At 43.5% G+C, this 23277-nt stretch overlaps 1 protein-coding gene across 1 annotated transcript in view; it reads right to left on the minus strand.

The window, feature by feature from the left end:
• The window catches only part of LOC126412366 (glutathione S-transferase 1-like), a 107828-nt gene that overhangs the window by 41880 nt on the left and 42671 nt on the right, over window positions 1-23277 (minus strand). The window contains exons 3-4 of the mRNA XM_050081933.1: window positions 15907-15965; window positions 15674-15815 (exon numbers count right to left, since the gene is read on the minus strand). Of these exons, the coding sequence (XP_049937890.1) occupies window positions 15674-15815; window positions 15907-15965 (201 nt within the window). The remainder of the gene's footprint in view (window positions 1-15673; window positions 15816-15906; window positions 15966-23277) is intronic.

The following is a 23277-nucleotide window of genomic DNA, read 5'->3' on the forward strand; positions in this document are numbered from 1 at the left end:
TAAAACACTGCCCTGGGGGACACCGTTCTCTTGCTCAAAGGGATCAGACAGTGTGTTACCAACGCGGGTCCGAAAAAACCGCTGAGACAGGAAAGACCGAATGAAAATCGGGAGGCAGCCACGAAAGCCCCATTGATGCATTTGTGCAAGAATACAGTGTCTCCAAGTAGTATCATATGCCTTACTGATATCAAAGAAGATACCGATACAGTGATGCTGACGGAGAAAAGCCTGCTGAATAGCCGCCTCTAGGAGGATCAGGTTGTCGATCGTGGACCGATATTTTCGGAATCCACACTGAAAGCGGCTAAGGAGCTGTCTGGTCTCTAACAGCCAGACCAGACGCCGGTTAACCATCCGTTCCAGGGTCTTTCCGACACAGCTTGTCAAGGCGATACTACGATAACTACCGGGACATGTGCGGTCCTTTCCTGGTTTGAGGAGAGGGATGAGAATTGCCTCCCTCCACGAGGTGGGAAACACTCCTGTCTGCCATATGAGATTAAAACATTCGAGGAGGATTTCCTTTGACGCCGCTGGCAGATGTCGAAGCATGGAGTACCGGATGCGGTCGTAACCTGGTGCAGTGTCAGAAGTCTCAGTGTGCGCTGATTCAAGTTCCCACATGGAGAAAGGGGAATTGTAGGCCTCAGAACTGTTCGACCGAAAGTCCAAGGTCGCTCTTTCGACAGTCGCACGGTAGCGACGAAACACTGGATCCTGATTTGCAGTGGCAGTACTTTGTGCAAAATGCTCTGCCAGCGTCTGAGCAATGGCTCTGGGTGTCGTTTGGAGGCATCCCTGGTTCAGGACAGCAGCTATTGGTAAACGGCTATGTTTACCGGAAATCCTCCGGATGGCTTCCCATACTCTTGTGGAACAAGTGGAACGGTTGATGGAGTCCAGGAACTCCTGCCACGACCTTTTCTTGCTCTCTTTAATGACACGGCGTGCCCTGGCTCTCGCGATTCGAAAGGCGGTAAGATTGACCGCTGTTGGGCGGCATTTAAATCGGCGAAGAGCCGCACGCCTGTTCTGGATGGCTGAACGGCACTCTTCTGTCCACCAAGGCACAAGGCGCCGCTTAAGAGTGCCAGAAGACTGTGGTATGGACAGGTCAGCAGCATGATGGACCACAAGCGTGATGTGATCCACCCATTCCTGTACGTTATTGTGGCGGTCAAAGACAGCCAACCGAGTGAACAGTGGCCAGTTAGCCCTGTCAATCATCCACGATGGTGGCCGCTGCTCCAGTGATACACCATCCAGGAGATGAATGCGGATAGGGAAGTGATCGCTGGAATGAAGGTCGTCAATGACCTCCCAGTGAACAGAGTCGGTGAGGGTTGGAGAGCAGAAAGAGAGGTCAATGGCTGAGAATGACCCTGTAGCAGTAGAGAAATGAGTCGGAGTACCTGTGTTGAGGATGCACAACACTTGAGATGTTAGGAGGCTCTCCAAAATTCGACCTCGAGCGCAAAGAGAAGTGGAGCCCCACAGGACATGATGGGCATTGAAGTCTCCCAGGAGAAGAAATGGGCGGGGGAGTTGGTCGATAAGATCTGTGAGAGCGTCTAAGGTCATTGCATCCAGAGGGGGTAAATAAAGGGAGCAAACGGTAAGCCTCCGAGGTGAATAAATTTCAACTGCAACTGCTTGCAGGTCAGTATCCAGGGGGAGAGCAGAGGAGTGGTGGTCATTATTGACAAACACAGCGACTCCGCCTTTGGCCCTTTCTCCAGTCAGGTCATCTTTGCGATATGACGTATAGCCCCTTAGTACAGGAGCATCAGCTGGTTTTAAATGCGTTTCCTGTAAACACAAGCACAGGGGGCGTTGCCGTGCTAGGAGGTTCAGTTCCTCCACATGTACCAGGAATCCATTCATGTTCCACTGTATAATGGGAGCCATCTATCAGGGTGGGAGTACCTTCATTCTCACTTTCTGTTGGGGAGGAGAGCCCACAACAGGTGGAGGCTCAGTTTTGGGGCGAGATGATTGCCCCAGTCTGACATCAACCTCCATCGCCGCAGAAGAGGAGTCGAGAGAGACGTCAGAGGGAATGACATCCACATCAGGAGACTGTATAACTGCAGTCTCCTTCAGTGGGCGAGTCTTCACCTTTGTCTTTGGCTTCGATGTTCTGGCCTGAGGTAGCATTGGAGCCAAAACCTTAGAAGCAGTAGGGGGTGTAGCAGTGCTGGGTGGTGCACAAGACTGGACCCGGGAAGGGGCAGGAAGTTCCATGATGTCAGCTACCACGGCCTGATCAGAAGGCCGGGGGGGAGCAGCAGGCTTCACAGGAACGGCAGCAGCACACGTACATTGACAAGCGCAGGTGCTAGTGCTGACAGTAGCAACCTCCGTTTGTGTAGCGGCACCGGTTTTCAAGACTGGTTGTTTGAGAACGGAAGAAAAGGAAGTAGCGAACGTGGGCGGCTGCATGGACTTGTAGATTTTCTTCGCCTCACCGTACGGGATGCGTTTTGTAGTTTTTAGTTCCTGGATCTTCCGTTCCTCAAGGAAAACTCTGCATTCCTTACTCCACACAGGGTGATCCCCAGAGAGTTGACACACTTGGGAGGAGAGGAGCAACCAACTCCCTCATGGGCGGCTTTACCACAATTCCCGCAAGTGGCTTCCCCTCTACAGCCGAGAGTAGTGTGTCCAAAGTGTTGGCATTTAAAACACCGCATGGGGTTGGGGTAATAAGGCCGTACACTGAGACGTAGGAAACCTGCCTTCACATGCTCTGGCAATTTGGTGCTGTTAAATGTAAGGATAAATGAGTCAGTCTTTGTGAGAGCACCATCCACTCGTTTCGTAATGTGTTGCACGTCGACAATTCCTTCCCGGGACCATTCAGCCTTCAGTTCGTCTTGGGGAATGTCAACGAGATCTCTGCAAGTCACAACACCCTTGCTGTAGTTCAAGGTGTTGTGAAATTCAGTCTCTATCGCAAACTCCCCAAGAAATTGTGCCTTCTGAAGGTTCTGGACTTGCTGGAAACTAGATGTTTCAACCAACAAGGTGCCATTTCGCAAGCGCTTTACAGATTTTAATGTGCCAGCAATACCTTCTAAGCCCTTCTGTATATAAAATGGCGAAACTTTTTCAAAACTCCCATCTTTTCTTTTAATTATGAAAAACACATTCTGCGAAGCAGCATGCGTTCTGTTACTACTACCTGAATCAGGAGGACTGGCTACACGAGCCCTCTTGTTGGATTGGGTGTTAGAACCCACCAGCGCTCCACCCTTTCCGTTGGCAGGAGAAGAATAAAAGTTCGAGGGTCCATCTCGGTCCCACGAGCAGCTAGGGAACTAGAAGTCCACCTAGACAGAGCCCCGCGTGCCTAGGTAAGCCTTATACAAGTGGGGCGCGGCAGGTGCCCCAGAGGTTGCCCGCTTGCGACTGTTCCACCCCAACAGCCATGCATCTTATAGGCGCGCAGCACACCGTAAGATTGAGGGGTTTTTATAGAGGTTTACCTTCCTCGCAATCCAGGCGGTCAAGCCAAGATTACCATTCCCCGCAGCACACAACGTTCCACCGCCGCGCCATGCGGTGGTCGCTGAAGCATGTCCGGGGGTTACGGTGACAGGAGACTGGCGGCGCTGACCAGTCCCCAGCTCAGGACCCCGAGGTCGCCAAGCCCGTACCTGTCTCTCTGAATCTCCTTCATGTTCGAACAACATCGCTTTGGTTCACTCCGAGACGCCTGGACACGTCCCTTGTTAAGAGCCCTTCCCGGCACAAAGTAACAATGCAGACGCAATAGAATCGCGAAATGGACCGTCTAGGCTTGGTTGAACTACCGACAACAAGAGCCGTGCACCTCCTTCCTGGTGGAATACCTGGAACTGATCGGCTGTCTGACCACCTCCATCTAGTAGGCGCTGCTCATGCATGGTTGTTTATATCTTTGGGCGGGTTTAGCGACATCTCTGGACAGTCAAAGGGTCTGTGTCTGTGATACGATATCCACAGTCAACGTCTACCTTCAGCAGTTCTGGGAATCGGTCTGATGCAAAACTTTTTTTTATGTGTGTAGTATTAAAAAATGAATTGTTATACTTATTCATTTTGCCACTGCTGGAAACATAATTATTTCAAATGACCTTTATACTTAATGTTACCAACATGCCATACAGGTTACCTAAATGTGTACAAAGTATTAAGTTGTGTAAAAATGGCAAAAATGAATCTGTAGCAATTGGAGATATTTATACTTATATTTATGTTCATTTATGCAACCAAAGAGCTCCACAACGTTTTCTACAAAATAGTGTTATGTTTTATTATAGGTTCTTTGTACTTATTAGATTCTAGATGCCTTGCGGTGTAAACACAACAGAAAAAGGAGTCTGTGACCGCTGGAAGTATTTTTTTTTTATCTTTGACGTTTATATTTTCGTTTAACCTTTCAAGTAAATATCACTTCAGAACTATGAGCCATCTAGTGAAGTAATGTTACGTTTTCGTCTTCTTCTACTAGACAGTGTCAAAGCCGTAGCACAATGAATAACATGTATTAATTCAGATAAATCCACCTGACGATCTGTGTTTAAATCTCCGAAACGTCTCGTGGAAATAAATTGTGGCTGGTAACGGTAGACTTGTTTCATTCGACACCAGCAACAGCCACAGTAAAGACTAACCAGAAACAATCACATTTAAAGTAAATAAACTACAAAGATAACTCTGCAGAAACACGTATCTTATTTTAACCTTTTAAATAAATATTTCTTTCACTTATTATTTTGTAAATTACAGGCAAAAGCACCTAATCTGAAACACCGTGTATACACACCACCCCTAAGGATTTTTGTGGAGGGTGTTGTGAGACTGGACAAATGCTCCAAGTAATTAGAGTGTCTTTTTTTTATTTAGAAGTACGAAGAAACTATAGTAAAGGTATAAATTTTACAGGAAAATGTACGTGTACCTGTATTATCTTCACTTTAGAGACAAAACTTCGCTAATAGTTAGGACACGAGCGTAATTACTGGGACAATCACATCGCGCTAAGGACTGAAGCAATAACGACACGTGTGAACATACACGATAAGCAACGTTCTAGGGTGGCACCTAAGTCAGGTTCCTGTGGCGCAGGATTGGCCTAAATCATATCGCAGTTTTGTTAATTCTAAATCACGAGGAGTAATATTTCACTGCGTCTAAAGCTTGGTGCATTTGTAGACATCACAGACTTGCAATATTTTCGATTTTAACACTGACGAACTTTGGAATGTTTCCGCAGCAGTAGGACTCTGGAACAGTGTCACAGTCTCCTCTTGTGATTTAGGCGAGCGTAATGAAACGGCCTATTCAGGGCTACGCGTCAGGATGGGCGAGAGAAATGGTGGGGAAGCGGACAGATTCAAGCCGGAGTGTGCAGTGAAACTGTGGTAGCAATGACAGATATTTATTCAAGCAACCTTGTACAGCACTCCGGCCCGCCTCCGAGCTGCACTATGTGCGTGCAAACCCAGTCAAGCGCAAAATACGCTGACGTGTCCCGATCATGTCTGGTGGCGTCTGTTGTCCTGTCTCAAGGTGGTTGCTGCCGTGGCGCTTGTGGCCCAACAACAGCAAAGACGAGTGCGGACCACGCACGCCCTCCGGAGTAGTATCGGCTAGGAACCTCCGCGTTTGCTAGTTGTCCCTATGTCATGCACTTGGGTGCGTTAGCCGATGCTGGATGTCCTGATGCGGAGCAGTGCCCCGGTCAGCCCACAGGGGTAGACCAGGACGGTGGCCGAAGTCGTTTAGGTGGCTAGGAGGCCGTGCGGGCACGCGCTTCCTCCGGCCGGATCGTAGACAGCTTGCAGTTCATCAGCCAAAGTCGCTCTGAGGGCGAAGGCTGGTTTTACCCCAACTCCCCGCATTGGTGAAACTTCCCAAAAGCCCCACAGCAGCCACACAACAGGTATGGCGTGCCGGAACTCGATGAGTTAATCACCAATAGGTTGTCAACCGATTTCATCACAAACGGCAGGTTATGGCTTTTCTCAAACCCAAAAGCCCTGTCATTCTCTCCGATTCAACATACAGACAGAATGGCAGCACGGCGTATGCCTTGGACCCCTAAGCTTCATTATTTATACCCTCACAGCTACTCTTCTGTCGTCGTCCTACCAGGTGGGAACTAGTAAGTTTACTTCGTCGCACGTGTCCTTTCAGCTTTTCCTAGCTCGCTCTGCCCCAAGCACAGGGAGCTAGGCCCACTTAAATTTGCAACATGTGAGTTTCTCGGTAGCATCCAAGTGCCCCAGTTATAGAATATTACTTCACTCTCGGTCATACCGTGTTAGCTGTTCCATTCACTCGACTTTGACAGGCGTCACAAACTCCCATCTGCCCGAAGTGTTTTGTCGTAATGTTAAAATATTGTCCAGAGGCTTACTCGATTAACACATGGGTTAGGCTGGTCTCTAATGCTTGGGCGCGCATAGGAATTAAACTTTTAAAAAAATCATAATTCGTGCTCCGAACTTTTTTGGGGCACAGCACGCCTCCCTTCTTTCGAAAGATTCGTACCGAATCTTGGAAGATGCGTATTTAATTAAAATTACTCTTTACTAAAAAATTCCGTGATTGCAATACCCAGCTCCAACTCAGCTGTCCGACATTGGTTCCTCCCTTACCAACCACTAACATGAGCTCACTCTCAAAATGCGTCTCCAGGGCCTTATTACCAAACAACCCTTAATCTACTGCGTATACTACTTCATACAGAGGTTCTGCTTCAATGAACTGTTCCCACAGCCTATGCTGACTAACCACTCGACTGGCAGTTGATGCATCGGTTGACCTGTTGACTGTGTCTATATGTGATTATTATAGAAATAAAATTGCAAATACCAAGTAGAAAAACGCCGCAACTGGTAGCTGAAATACTTATCGATATAATCTTATGCTGACGATTTTCTTGTAAACTTTGGACATATTGTAACACCTGCTCCACTGAAATTTACCTCTGCTGTGATTCAATAAATTTTTCTACTGTATGCAAAAGTTCAGGGTTGAGGGTAGCATTAAGGTAAGTTAAATTTGGGTCGGTAATACCCTTAGTGAACCTTCCGGCTCAAATGGTTCAAATGGCTCTGAGCACTATGGAACTTAACATCTGTGGTCATCAGTCCCCTAGAACTTAGAACTACTTAAAGGACATCACACACATCCATGCCCGAGGCAGGATTCGAACCTGCGACCGTAGCGGTCACGCGGTTCCAGACTGAAGCGCCTAGAACCGCACGGCCACACCGGCCGGCGAACCTTCCGGCCAATAGAACGTATTTCGTGTCAATTTCATGACAATCCTATCAATGAGAACCGTCAGAATACAGAAATCCTTACCGATAATCTCACAAGCCATTTCGTTTACGAAAATACCGCTTCCTTGCAACTCTTCAACCTGTTTACCTTCTCCATAGCAAACTGCCAATACAGTTTCTGGCGAGAAGAGAGCGTACAGTAAGTGGTTCCCTTCCTTCTGAAACTAATACCGTGTGGACAAGATGTCCTTTTCGCAACTCGTTCATTCGTTTTCCCTAAAATCATACTCGCCTCACATGTCCTCATATCCGCCTGTATCGGTCTTTCTGAACAATACTCGCTTGTGCACACTTCTCTGAATTCGCAAACAACATACCCACATGAGGTTCTCTATTATCCGAAGTAAACAGTGCCTCGTGCGCCCTTATTATCACCCATTTTTCTATTACACACAAAGTCGCCACCTGAGAAAAGAAATTGCCCATCATTCCCTCCCTCCTTCCAAAACGACTAACCAATAGCAAAGAAACCTAACAATAATCCTACAATCATAAAAAAACACGTGGTAACGACATAAAAACACTAAATCCAACGGAACGGAACTCAACGCAAAACATACTCATAACATAAATGTCAAGAATAAATCCAACACGACCATAAACTGCCAGGAATCTGACAACATAACTGATTACGTGGCCTCAAAGCATAAGGCATGCCTTGTACCTTGCGCTGTCTAACTGCTAGAGGTTCTTTCTTCCTGCCTAATGCAGCTCTGCATGCCAGGTCGGTAGCAGTTAATTGTGGTACCGCATCCACCAAACTCGTGAAAGGTTTTACCCGACTGATGAGAACAATAGACGTTTCAGCAGGAAACTGTACTTTTACGATAACTGGTCAGGTCATCTCCACGACCCGATATAGTCCATGATATTTGCTCAATAGCTTCTTTGTCTTTGCCTTCCGTTTACAGGGATCTGTGACCAACACACACTAACCTATGCGATACTGCGGTAGTTTGCCCATGCACTTATTCGGCAGTTCCTGGCATTCCAGAGACTTCGTGTTCGTCTTTTGTACGTTTCTCCATACCTCTCGTGTTCTTCTCGCAATCTTCTTCATTGATTCGCAAATCGGTCCTAATTTAGGGGGGCGCCATCTCTGTCCCGTACACTACCTCAGGTGGTGACAAGTCTGTTCCCGTATGGAACCTTCGAGTGGTACGCAGAAACCGCACACAGAAAACAGGTATCCCAGTTGTCGAGTCTAGAATTAACGTAAAAACTTAACATTTCTGAAATGGTCTTATGGACACATTCCGCCCTACCAGTAGTTTGAAGGTGGACCGGGCTCGTTCGTAATTTCCAGATTTGTACCAGCATGTTGTTGTTGCTGTGGTCTTCAGTCCTGAGACTGGTTTGATGCAGCTCTCCATGCTACCCTATCCTGTGCAAGCTTCTTCATCTCCCAGTACTTACTGCAACCTACATCCTTCTGAATCTGCTTAGTGTATTCATCTCTTGGTCTCCCTCTACGATTTTTACCCTCCACGCTGCCCTCCAATGCTAAATTGGTGATCCCTTGATGCCTCAGAACATGTCCTACTAACCGGTCCCTCCTTTTTGTCAAGTTGTGCCACATACTCCTCTTCTCCCCAATTCTATTCAATACTTCATCATTAGTTATGTGATCTACCCATCTAATCTTCAGCATTCTTCTGTAGCACCACATTTCGAAATCTTCTGTTCTCTTCTTGTCCAAACTATTTATCGTCCATGTTTCACTTCCATACATGGCTACAATCCATACAAATACTTTCAGAAACGACTTCCTGACACTTAAATCTATGCTCGATGTTAACAAATTTCTCTTCTTCAGAAACGCTTTCCTTGCCATTGCCAGTCTACATTTTATATCTTCTGTACTTCGACCATCATCAGTTATTTTTCTCCCCAAATAGCAAAACTCCTTTACTGCTTTAAGTGTCTCATTTCCTAATCTAATTCCCTCAGCATCACCCGACTTAATTCGACCACATTCCATTATCCTCGTTTTGCTTTTGTTGATGTTCATCTTATATCCTCCTTTCAAGACACTGTCCATTCCGTTCAACTGCTCTTCCAAGTCCTTTGCTGTGTCTGACAGAATTACAATGTCATCGGCGAACCTGAAAGTTTTTATTTCTTCTCCATGGATTTCAATACCAACTCTAAATTTTTCTTTTGTTTCCTTTACTGCTTGCTCAATATACAGATTGAATAACATCGGAGAGAGGCTACAACCCTGTCTCACTCCCTTCCCAACCACTGCTTCCCTTTCATGCCCCTCGACTCTTGTAACTGCCATCTGGTTTCTGTACAAATTGTAAATAGCCTTTCGCTCCCTGTATTTTACCCCTGCCGCCTTTAGAATTTGAAAGCGAGTATTCCAGTCAACATTGTCAAAAGCTTTCTCTAAGTCTACAAATGCTAGAAACGTAGGTTTGCCTTTCCTTAATCTTTCTTCTAAGATATGTACCAGCATAGGTGTTTCATAAATTCTGAAACAAGGTTCATAACCTGATCCATGAATAAGGTTTCAGGCGCTCCAAACTTAATTATGCAACCGCTAACTAATGGCTGTGCAGCAGTTTTGACATGTTGGTCTGGAATTGCTACCATTACTAGAAACAATGAGAAATGATCGATGATCGTAAGCGCATACCTATTCCCTGTAGGTGTTCTGTTAGATGGTCCGTAAATGTCAAATTTGAAATGGCTTCGACACCTCTGGTAAGCTCTGTAAACGGATTTTATGCCTAGAAATACGTGCTCTCTGTACGCATGGTGCACAGACTCTGATATACTGCTCCAGGTTGTACTTTTTATACCTCCACCAAACCCAATCCGCAGCACGCCTATCTGTTGCTCGTGGGCCACCTTGACCTTACAACATAAGGCAATGAGGCCGTTGTAGCACTTCCTTTTGAAAAACGTGGTCTGCATTTCGTGACTCTTCTCAACAGATTCTCATGTATGATAAAGTTCGGCTGTGACTCAAAAGCCTGGCGATCTTTATCTTCTGCTTGTGCCTGCTACCAATCCAACACATTCTTGCGAATGTACCCAGTATGGCTATGCGAATAACATGTTCGCATTTGCAGGTTTTCTAGCAGGTTCTAGATAGCCTCGCAATCAAACTCACTAAGCTTGACAGCCCAACGCGTTAGACGGCTAGAAGGGTCTTTTAGTCCAAGCAACCATTTCAATGTGTACATGACCACTAACGCTTCCTTTTCAGTTGTTACTTTCCGCCTTATTCAGCTGTCTCTAAGAAAACGCTACTGGATGCTGTTGTACATCTGCCCCAAAAGACAGCTGACTGCTTCGTCACAGGATGAACTCTTTTTCAAAACCTGAAAAAAAAACAGTACTGGATCCGCTAGCAAAGCCTCCCTCAACATCTCGAATTCTAGTTGACACTCCTGTGTCCACTGAAACTTCACCTCCATTTTGCGTAATATGTTCAGTTACACCGATTGTTTTTGCGAAATCATTCACGAATTTACGGTAGTAGCTGCACAACTGACGAACGACTGTACTCATGTCTGTATGGTCGTCTGCAGTACAGGAAAATTCTGAATTGCTTCTTTAAGACGAGGATCTGTCTACACACAGCGCTCACTAATTACGTGTCCCAGACAGTTACCTCGAGAATGAGCAAAATGGCACTCCATGCTCAGGGTGAACTGTGCTGACCATAACTTACTAAAGACGTCTGGAATCGTCTCACATGGTTTGGAATATCATCTGAATAGACTAATTAATGTTTTCGGGAGGACGACAGTTCCAATCCCTGTCCGGCCACCCAGATTTACGTTAACCCTGATTTCCCATAAATTGTTACAGACGAACGCCAGGATGGTTCCTTTTGAAAAAGGCATGACCGAATTTCTTCCCCATCGTTTCGTAATCCAAGCTTGTGTTCTATCTCTAATGGCCGTGCTATCGACTGGACGTTAAACACTAATCTTCCTTCGTTCATGTATACCGCAAAAATTCAAACTGAGTATTTACAAAAACTGTGTAGTTTGTTCCTTCATTGCAAATCAAAACATTCTTTATTTATTCCAGTTTTTTCATCACCATCAATATCATCATCATCATCATACTAACATGTGTAAATCCAAGGAGAATTGTTAGAGAGAACAGAAAATAACTTACCCGACATCTAAGCAGATAGAATGGTAAATAAATGGACAGTGGCAGAGGTGGGGTCTCCTATAAACGTGACTACAGTGCAGTAGCGATAGGGACAATTAAACAGCCTTCTCACAAGCAGAACTTCTAAGCTACGGTCAGAGAGTCTGCAAACGATCGTATTAACAGGTAATGCCAGTGGGATCAATAATTCGAGAAATTAAGTGTGTCACTACAGTACAGAATAAGAAAAGCAGCGCATAAACGACTGAGATTACCGCTTCTAACACAGGAAGCGCACAGCTCAGCAGACGACAGCAAACTACGGCGGACATACCTTCGGAACAAAGTAATGGTTCGCCCAAGGCTGAGAAAGAGAATGCATACCTGCCAACATGCCAGCTGTTTTTAACCGAGCTCTACAGCCTGTGATTAAACTTTTCCTTAGCAGTCTTGAATGACGTCTCAGATTTGCTCTGCTGCGAACACGCCAGATTTTTTTTTTTTTTTTTTTTTTTTTTTTTTTTTTTTTTTTTTTTTTTTTTTTTTTTTTTTTTTTACCGAGCTCTACAGCCTGTGATTAAACTTTTCCTTAGCAGTGTTGAATGACGTCTCAGATTTGCTCTGCTGATGGACCTATGGTTACGGTTTCTTTTGGGATTCTTGTGTTAGGAATCCGTTTTTCCTCATATTTATGTAGTTCAATATCGATTGCAGTCCAAGTTATATAGCACCTTTTCATTTCTTTTTCTGACCCATTTTTATGTAGCTTGCTGTCGGTGCGTATCATTAGCAGTTGTTCTGCTCTCATTCCTGCTAAGTAGTCTCTGATTCTCTGTTAGGTGATGCAAGGCAGAAATTGTACCCTCTCTTGATAGGATAACTGCAGATTAATATAAAAACAGCACCACACTTCGACAGTCGTTTGCGAAAAGTAAAGTCAAAATAGAAGCAAATTCTGCAGCGTTCATAAAACCAAAAAACAGATACTTGAAAGTCAGACACACGATACAGATACCCCAATTGCTACTTCACATCATGTAATGGCAAACCTTTCAACTAGAACCTTGGCAAGAGGAGAACGTAGAGTGGCCCACACTACCAGCGCGATTAGTAATGGCTACAACGACTGCATCACTTCTACCACCACCAGCTGCAGTCTGACCAAACGTGATTGCCCTCTGCGTAATTCCAGTTTATGGATGGAGTGTTTATCAAAATGAGGAATGGTCTAAAAGCTCTTGATCTCTGTCACCCTCCACATATAGCAGCGTTTGCCTCATTCTGGTAATATAACAAATTTAAAGGGTTTGTCCTTCCCAGACAAGTACTGGACATTACAGTTTCTTAGACTTTCTCTACGATTCGTTGTCATGTCGTAGAATCGGGTGTGGTGCCAGCGGGTCGCGTCTTTCCAACACAATATTTCGATGTCGTAATTCGGCGTCTTCATCAGGTGTTTCAACATCGAGTTTGGAACACGCGAACCACCGGCAGTACCGTACTGGGCATGTTTGCTTGGGAGTCAAGTTTTGCATCTTTTTCTCTGGGAAGGTGTGCTGCCGTTCTGGTCTCAAGTTCCTATTTGACACCAGAAGACGGTCAGTGAGTCTCATCAGTAGGAGCAAGGGTCCCCAGGGAGTTTAGCAGTTTTGTAGAAGTTGGGCTGCGGCCCATTCTGTTCTTTTTCTGGCGGGCGGCGGCACCCACACTCGCTGGGTGTAAGGAGCGCCGAGCCACTACTGCTGACCCCAGAGAGTAGTTAAGCACGAAGCTTTGCCTTTTCTGTACGGACATCAAATGATAGGCCTCTGTGGCGCCGTCCGACTAGCCTCACAAAATCTGTTACTTTCCTCCGAAATGTGGTTTATTCAATTGACTAGGTCACTCCTACCACCACGCGTGGCGCAAAGAGGCTGTCCAATTGGTGGTACTTTACTTTGTGCGTTTTGCAAGCCTAAAGTGAGAAGTGTTTGCTGCATTCCCCAGTTTTTGCGTGAAATAAGCGATATTCTCATTTGTCATATTGACAACAGTATTAAGTTGCACCCTCCATGTGGAGTTTCATGAGAGCTGGGCAGTTGGGGGCTGTGAACTAAGATTTCATGCAGCCGCCTGGTGCTGAGTGGCGCACGCTACTGATTTTAGGAAAATATAAAATGTCGCAATTGCGGTAGCCTGATTCGTATTCTGAGCAGCCGACAACTTATTGAAACTTCCTGGCAGATTAAAACTGTGTGCCGGACCGAGACTCGAACTCGGGACCTTTGCCTTTCGCGGGCAATTGCTCTACCATCTGAGCTACCCAAAATATCCTGAGCTATCCCAATATACTTTCTTTCAGGAGTGCTAGTTCTGCAAGGTTCGCAGGAGAGCTACTGTAAAGTTTGGAAGGTAGGAGACGAGATACTGGCAGAAGTAAAGTTGTCAGGTCGGGGCGTGAGTCTTGCTTGGGTAGCTCAGATGGTAGAGCACTTGCCCGCGAAAGGCAAAGGTCCCGAGTTCGAGTCTCGGTCGGGCACACAGTTTTAATCTGCCAGGAAGTTTCATATCAGCGCACACTCCGCTGCAGAGTGAAAATCTCATTCTGGAGACAACTTAGTATTTCCGCAAACAGCTTGTGTTGCCTAATTGATTACAAATTTTTTGGTCTTTTTGTCTCGTTATCTTTGAATTTTCGAGCTGCCCAGATGAGGAAATCTTGTTGCTCTTTCTCTATGCAGTCTTCCATACAATTTGGTTCCCCACACAATGTTAGCGTCACTTTCTGCAGTTTTAGATAACTTCGCTCTCTACCAATTTTTATGTGTGTTCTAACTCTTTGGCGGAGCTAAGAAAAACTTTGTTGTGCTCAATATTAGATTTCGAAATCCCTTGGCGATCTTACACTACTCCCGTGGTTAACACAACAACAAATATAACCTTGTGTGTACCTAAGTTGTTGTCCTCATTGTGACGGTGTATCCATTGTACACAGTGGCCAAACCAAACATAAACATCAGCTGTTTAGTGTTCAGACAAGGTAACGAGCATTGCACTCGCTTGTCTGATACGGCAATAATTTGTTTTATTAAACTGTGAGAGATATTATCATCTCCCCAAGGCCTAAATCTTTGTTTTGTGTTTGTCATGGAAATTTTGATTAACAACCTTGCACTGTTCAGGTAGAGCAGACAACATTTTATAGCAAGGTTTTATCATAACTCAGGTCAAGGGTATACTGTTTGCCTATGATTAACAACAACAGTGGCAAGATAAACGTTTCAAATGTAGCACTCCTTTTACAAAGACAGTCTATGAAGTATAATGTAACTTACAGGCTCATGCAGTTGTGGCTCCCCATATACATATTTCTTGATGAAACGAGCGTGGTGGGCTATCTTATAGTGAAAGCTGGTAAATATTCTGGTATAAATTGTATAGAGACTTCGCGGGTGCCAAATTATTAATTAAAATAGCCACTTATCCCAATACAGAATTCTCTACACTTACATATATACTGTGCAGTTAATGGTAAAGGGAATGCCCCGTTGTATAATGTCTTACGGTTTTCTTTCAATCAATCTGTAGCAAGAGATGCGTGGCAACTTACATGTGTCTGTGCGGTCAGTAACTAGTCAGAGGGTTGGCCTCTCTAAACCCTGTGCGATTTCAGGTTCTACAGCATTTCTCTGATACTCTTTCGTTATTAAAACAAACTTTTGAGCGTTTGTGCTGCCTTCTTTGTGTACTTTCAGTATTCCCAGTTAGTACTATCTGGTATGAGTCTCATAGACTTGAGCATTAAACTAGTGTGAGTGGCACAAGGATTTTGTAAGCAGTCTCTTTTATGGACTAACTACATTTTCCCAGCATCCTACCAATGAAACGTAGTCAGTCAGCTGCTATATTTACGGCATAGCTTACACGATTATTCCTGTTCACATCCCTACAAAGTGTTGCACTCTGGTGATTGTGCAGGTGACTCATTCCATTGTAACTCAGGCACATTATAGTCATAGAATACTATATTTTAGCTTTTTGTGAAGTGCATAACTCCACTCTGAACATTTGAAGTAATATGCCAGTCTTTGCACCGCTTTGAAATTTTATCAAGATTCATTTAAATAACTGCTCGCTTCATTAATTTTCATATTATTTCAAAATTAGACGTTCTTCCAACAATTTGTAAGGTTTAAAACAAAACTTTGCAAAAAAATCTATACAAATACACTTACTGCCGTAGCCCTTAGACGAGGAAAGAGTTTCGTCCCATGGAAAAATAGTCTCTGGTCGACCAGCGCCCTCTGCTTCACATCCTTCGGATAGAGGGAGTCATCTTTGCCGTACTTCGATACAAGGTAAGTGGCGATTGCGTGGCTACCACAAGTGGAATATCACTCTTACAGCGTTACAGTGGTTGTGAGAATGAAATGTATGAGATGGCACAGAAATTCGTCTCTGAACGTACCTGTCGTGAAGAATAAAACCATTGTCGTCCAAGGATGGCACTGTGTGTTCAGGATTTATCTGAAACAAAAGAAGCTTGTTTTCAGCAAGTCATACCCTTTATACACTAACAGAGTCAAGTGAAGACTAAAATGCCCCAATTTTTCACTAACTACTAACAGAAAAATCATACAACACACCAGAAGAGTGCGTAAGATTCGTTTGTTGGAATACTGGCACGCAGTGACGGCCATGGTTTCCTAAATAGCAATAACATATTTTTTATTAAAGGTGTTGATTACAAGGGAACTAGTCGAAGTCCACTTCTTATCAGAACCATACAATCCTTCACCAGTAGTCATCTGCACAGATGATTACCTCGTTATTTTCGTTGGGACGCAAATAATTAAGCACCAGGGCAAGTTCTTCTCAGATGTACTTTCAGAATGTTTATGGGCGTTTTGCGAAGTGACCACAACAAAACACTGCAAGTGATAAGTAGTGGAATACAAGTGTCCTTAATTTTATTCTTTCCTTTAAGATTGTGGAGCTTAAAACCTCCCATAACTTTTCAACTGAACTTAGCGAAAAAATAGGTGCGTTTACCTCAATTCCACTATTACTGAGGTTATATATGTAATCAGGGCAGAGTCATATTCAAAAGTAGAGAAGAAAGGCTTTGGAGATATGTCTCCGAATGGAATGCAGACGTTTAAAGCAAGTCTTGAAGGGGAAATCTGGCAAGAAGTCTACAACACAGACAACTTGCAGACTAAGGTACACTTGGCAACGACTTTGTTTAGATTTTTAAACCAAAGTGAAACAGAATTTTAGAGAGACCAAAAATTGTCTATATTACTCGACAAAATACGTACGGATTCCTGCTACAAGAGTACAAAACAAATATGCCTCACTGATTGCAACTACTGATCTAAGTTACTGGTTAATTTATACTTGATCCCTAAGCCCGACTGTGGTTCCATCTTCGTATCCCGAATAAGCCAGTCATATAGCTTCTGGGTAAGCACACAGATATTTAGATCTCCCAGTCACAACCTATTATTTTACTGGGCATTAAAATAAAACAGCCAGTCAGTATGTACCCCAAGGTTGAACATCTTGTTCTTTGTACCTCACTTGGCGAATAAACATGACTGTTCTTCTGTCTCTGTACCCACTTGTTGCAAGGCACAATGAACCCTCAAATTAACTGTCACAATGTTATTCTCACACCAAAATTGTCTTTATCCGTGTTCTAGAATAGTAAAAAACACTTATGGCTCACCTAATGGCACTACTGGTCTAACTCACAGATTTAATATACACTTGGCGACGACCGTGGTTCTATCTTTGTACAAAAGTAAAAAAAGCATATTAAAGAAACCAAACGTAAATATTTCTTCTGTAGCCTTACAAAACACACATGGCTCACTTATTGGCACTAGTGATCTAACTTACAGTTTAAGGTGCACTTGACAATGGCTGTAGTTCTATTTTTGTAACAAAGTAAAATAGCATTCAAAAGAAACCAGGAGATGACTGTATTATTAATCAAAATATACAAACATTTCTTCTATTGCAGTACAGAACACATTGACACTACTGATGTGAGGCGTCATTTGCTTCACCATGTTGAGAAATACATCTGTCCTTTTTGATGATCAATTGTCCCTTGGACAAAGTTCAGAATGCAAAGCAGACTAAGAAGCTACCATTCACTTATTATATCCTTTTGTCAATAGTAGTTATTGCATCAGAATAATAAAATCATGCCACGAGATTCAAATAACACGTTCATAAATGACTCAATCCTGGACGACATTCCTTGAACTTCAGTCAATGTTAAATATTCTCCATACACCACAACGAACACACATTATGGCAAAAGCTTAACGTCGGCTCTTAACGACTTCCTGCTCATCTTTCTGCCGAGAACGGCCCCAGCCGACCCGTTAAATATTCTCCATACACCACAACGAACACACATTATGGCAAAAGTTTAACGTCGGCTCTTAACGACTTCCTGCTCATCTTTCTGCCGAGAACAGCCCCAGCCGACCCCACGACAATTCGTACCGCCTTGCTGCGAACCCATAAACGATCAATCTAATATCTGATTGTTGTTCCAACAGACGTGTAGCTAAGCATTGTCACAGCTCATCGAGGTTATATTTATTCTGCTAACGGTCAAAGTGCAACAACTGTAACCTAATGTGATGTAATTCGAAAGACTAGCGACGTCTATGGTCCGATCTTTTTGTTCTAGGCCAAATGACCCACAAATTAAGAGCCACTATGTTATTTCCATGTCTAAATAATCTGTATCATTTTTAAAAAGTCGTCATAGTTTATGTAAAACTGATACACCATCTGCCAGAACCCAATGATCAGGACGCGGGTTATGCAGCGATCAGAGGCTGCCTCCGTGGCACTGGAACATGTACAACATCAGACACTGCACTTTCGTACACACAGTGCAACACTTCTCCTAGCTGAGAAAATGTTAATATTGCCTGTTATTTCTTGCATAGTTATGTTGCTAAGACATTCCACATCGTCTGTAGTGGAAGACGACAACTATTATCCATATTCTAGCGAATTTGCGGAAAAATGTACCACTTTGGCAAACTTATGATAGTTAAATGTCGTTATTCTATCAGTTTTAAACTCCACAAATGGCTGCGTCCAATCTCTCCCCCACTCTCCGTGCCATATGCGTGCACACGCGTAGTCATAAATATCTCAAACAAATTGAGACTTGCTGACGTTTTCAAACCTGCACATGTCTTATTTCTCATATTCCAGAGACATGACTGCACCTGTATGTGATTGCCACCAGAGGGCGCAGCTATGTACTAGTGCACTACAAGAACAGTTAGAGAATGGACATCTTTAATGTTAAAGAAGAAAACCTGCCGTGCCTTTCACAATTAGCAACATAATAAATTCTCCATGATGAGCTGCCTGGGATAATGCAGTAACTCCGTGCACGATACTATTATCTTCGGGGTCTCAATATGCCGCAAGATTTTTCTGAGATTTTAATAAAATAGAAATGTGTGGTTACCTAAAATCAAACTATGACTTCTGTGTAAAAGAAGATAGCCAAGGAACCAACAAAGTGGTTGTGTCAACGATAAGACAGTGCTATTGGCAACAACGCAGTTTTATAAAACGCCCTGATACACACTGAATGTTGCCCGTTCATTTTCAATTTCATTTTTTGCTCACCATAATTATGCTTCACTTAATTCGCGACATTATCTTTGCAATGCTCTGCGTGTTTCTTCTATAGTCAGCTTCGATTAGTCGTAATAAGCTCTTTGAGTAAAGCAGTTGTAACCCCACTGTTGCATTCGTATCTGTGGTATTTAGGTTGGCCATCTGTGGTATTTGGTTTGGCCACCAGTCAATGGACAGTTTTTGCGATATGCTCTTGGTTTGAATGATCGATCGTCATTATCTTCCCTATTTCTGTTCTGCATGGAGTTTTGTTCTGTTTTGGGAGGAACACTGGCTGTACATGTACACACTACTCTCTTCCCTGTATCTTCGCTCACCTCCCCCTCCCCCTCTCTGTGTCCACCTCTCCCTCCGTCTCTGTGTCCATCTCATTATCCCACCTCTATCTGTCTACCTCTTCCTCCCCGTTCTCTCTGTCTCTAAATCTCCTCCTCCCCTCTCTTTGTCCATCTAATCATACACACATCCCTAACTATATCTTCCTCCCCATCTCTCTGTCTATATATTCCCCTCTGTTTATCTCCTACTCCCTCCTCGTCCTTTTCCACCTGCCTTCTACCGCACTAAACCTTTCAACTGCCTTCTGCATCTCCCTCTCTCTAACCATCTCCTTCTAGCGCCTCTAGCTGTACATCTCCTTCTCTCCTTTTCTATGTCCATGCTATCCTCATGCCACTCTTTGTCTATCTCCTATAACCCTCCCTATGTCCACTTCCCCCTCCTCCTACTCCTTCCTATCTATCTCCTCTTCCCCCTCTCCCTGTCCATTCCCTCTTGCCCCCTCTCTCTGTCCATCACCTCCCATCCCTCTTTCCGTATCCATCCATCCACCTGTCCATCGCCTCCTACATACATCTCAACTTTCCCTGAGACATGCTCATCTGCACTTGTACCTCCTATAAAACGCTTTGATAAAGCAGCCTAGCACTGTTTCCACAGAACGCCCATTTTGAAGGGCAGCCTACACATCAGAGACTTGAAAACCGTTTTCTATTCCTGACATACAGGCTACCATGCAAAGGAGGTCGATAAACCGGGGCTGATACTACTACAACACAACACACATCATGCAAGGCAGCCTATAGCAATGGGACTGGAAAACAGTTTTTCCCCTGACTTTTAAGTTGCCCTCCAAAACATGTTGATGAAGCAGACTGATACTATTACTAAACGATATGTCTGTTGTGGTGGGCAAGCACTATATGACAGGAGCTGTAAAAACACACTTCTGCCCATATCTCCACTTGTATTGACGCCAGCAAGTTCTGAACTGCACAGTGCTGATACTCTCGACGTTTGGTTTGTGTGACAAATTTTGTTGAAATTAATCCATGGATTTGAGAAAATATCATATATATAATCTGCTTTAAAAACCTGCTTTAAATGTATGTATATTCTTCTTCAAAATGTTTTAATCAAACTAAGAAACTTCATTTCTTCTCTGCTGTGACGCCATTGTATTTTACAGACTTGTTGATATCGACTGTGGAACATAAATGCTCTGAGATGACACGAACAGTTAAGTGAATTATTCATGTTTTTCAACTGCAAACCACTAATAACAACCACTATTTCTTTGCATGAAATAAGGTGTCAAGCGGGGCAAGGCAAGTCAGCAGCTGCTGTTATGCATGATCATTTTCGAAATATAGTGCAGAGTTAGCTGTTATGTTATTGAGATATAATATGGAATATATGATAGCAAGGGTGAAAAGCATATTCTCAACTTGTATTCTGAATCGAATGGTCCAGAAAAGTATTTTTAATTAGTCTTTCAAATCTATAATCAATCATTATACATCAGAGGGAACATCCTCAACCGCAGTGGTTGGAGCTATAAGCCAACTGCAGACATACTATTCGATTTTACGACAGTTTCTCGATGAAATCTTACTTATTATTTAATACTGTAACAGGTAGCTATGTAAAATTCATTTTAGTTACAACTATGGTATTGTACATGACTATTATGTTAAACATTCATGGTCAGATAGCATTTCCAGTTTGTTTTCTGTGGCATAAAGGTTCATATATTACTGCATAGCTTAACAGTTTAGGACTTCATTTGACTGCTCATGGAAGTAGTTCACTTCGTCACACTCACAAAAGCCTTACAATATCTGTGAGAAACTTTTATGTCTTCCTTGGCTGAAAAATATGCTGTTTTTGGATTGGAACCTTGGTTTATAGCTACAGTGTTTTTCATCGTATGGAAGACAGGCTAAGTGTATTAAATGCCAACAAAGTGTGTTTACAATACTCGAACTCTGTCCCAAATTCCTTTAAGTGTTGTAAACTATCAGATAGTTTACAGAACAGCAGCTGTATTGTGTTTAACAGCCTTCTACAGTTTGTCTATTGGAGCAATAAATCTACACGAAAGTTGAGTGGTGTGAAAGTAAACTTTTCAGATAATATAGATCTACATATAAACTCCACAAACCACTCTACGGTGTATGATGGAGGGCACCACATACCACTACTAATCATTTTCTTTCCTGTTCCAATTGCAAACAGAGCGAGAGGAAGGCGACTCTCTGTATGCCTCCACATAGCCCTAACTTCTCTTACTTTATCTTTCTGATCATTACGCGAAATGTTCGTTAGTGGCAGTAGAATCATTCTGCAGTCAACTCCAAACGCCGGTTCTCTAAATTTTGTCAGTAGCGTTCCTTGAAAAGAAAGTCACCTTCCCACCCTGGACACCAATTTGAGTCCCAGAAGCGCCTCTGTAATACTTGTGTTGTTCGGAACTACCGGTAACAAATATAGTAGCCCAACTCTGGATTGTTTCTATATGTTCCTTTAATCCTGCCTGTTGGGAATACAAAACACCCAAGCAGTACTAGAAAATGGTTGGCACTAGTGTTCTACTTGGGTCTCCTTCACAGATGAATCACACGTTCCTAAAATTGATCCAATAAATCGAAGCAGACCATTCGCCTTCTCTACTACAATCCTCACGTGTGAAACGTGCCCTGAGAAAAATTTATGAATGACTGTGCTGATAAACCTCTACATTATTTGATTTTCAAACAGCTGAGCAAAACTGAACGTACTCAGACATTTCTCTCTTTACTTATTTTGATCATCACTAAACTGAGACACAATATTTTTAGCGCAACGGACTTTCAATAATCCCTACAAAAGAATGGCCCTCACTAACAATAACCTATACCTTTCATGAATCACTTACCTCACAAAAATCTTCATTACTCGAACTACTGCAATACAGCGAGCGCCAATACTACCAGCTAAATAAATATTCTAACTACTGAAGTCACTAACTACTGATAGGCATAGTTAGCAAATGAAAGGTTTTGATAAAGAACAAACAATGTATTTACCTTAATAGTGCTCCTAAGTCATTTATATATATATATATATATATATATATATATATATATATATATATATATATAAAGTTCATGACATCCAGTCTTACAAATTTACTGTCTCTGATGGACACACGTCCAGATCATCCGCACTCAAAACTCCGCCATCTCTCTCCCCACATCCACCACTGCTGGCGGCTTACCTCCAACTGAGCAACGCTACGCACTGTTAACAGCCAACTATCCAACACTACAATAGCAAATTCCAACAACGCAAACCAGCCACAGACTGCACACAGCACAGTCAGTGATTTTCATACAGAGTGCTACGTGACGTTACCAACATAAAAACCTAAACAGCCTACATACACGTGCTAGTTCCGGGATTGTGCTCGAACTTACATTTTTCTACAGTTATATAAAGCTACCATTCAACACACTAACTAGGAATACTGTCTAAGTCATCTTGTATATTCCTACAGCCACTCAACGATCACACCTTCGAATACACCACAGCGTCATCGCCAAACCACCGTAAACTGCTTCACCCTGTCCGTCAGGTCATATATGTGCCCAGAGAATAAAAGCTGTCCTGTCACACTTCCCTGTGGCACTCCTGACAATGCCCTTTCATCTGATGAACACTCGTCGTCAAGGTTAACGTAGGGACTATTCCGCATGCTCGTACCTTCGTTAACAATCTGCAGCGGGATACCGTGCCAAACGCTTTCCGGAAATCTAGGAATGTGGGATCTGCCTGTTGCCCTCAATCGATGGTTTGTAGCTTATGTGAGGGAAGAGCAAGTTGAGTTTCG

Source organism: Schistocerca serialis, chromosome 7 (genome assembly GCF_023864345.2).
Source record: "Schistocerca serialis cubense isolate TAMUIC-IGC-003099 chromosome 7, iqSchSeri2.2, whole genome shotgun sequence".
In the NCBI taxonomy this organism is placed as follows: Eukaryota; Metazoa; Arthropoda; class Insecta; order Orthoptera; family Acrididae; genus Schistocerca; species Schistocerca serialis.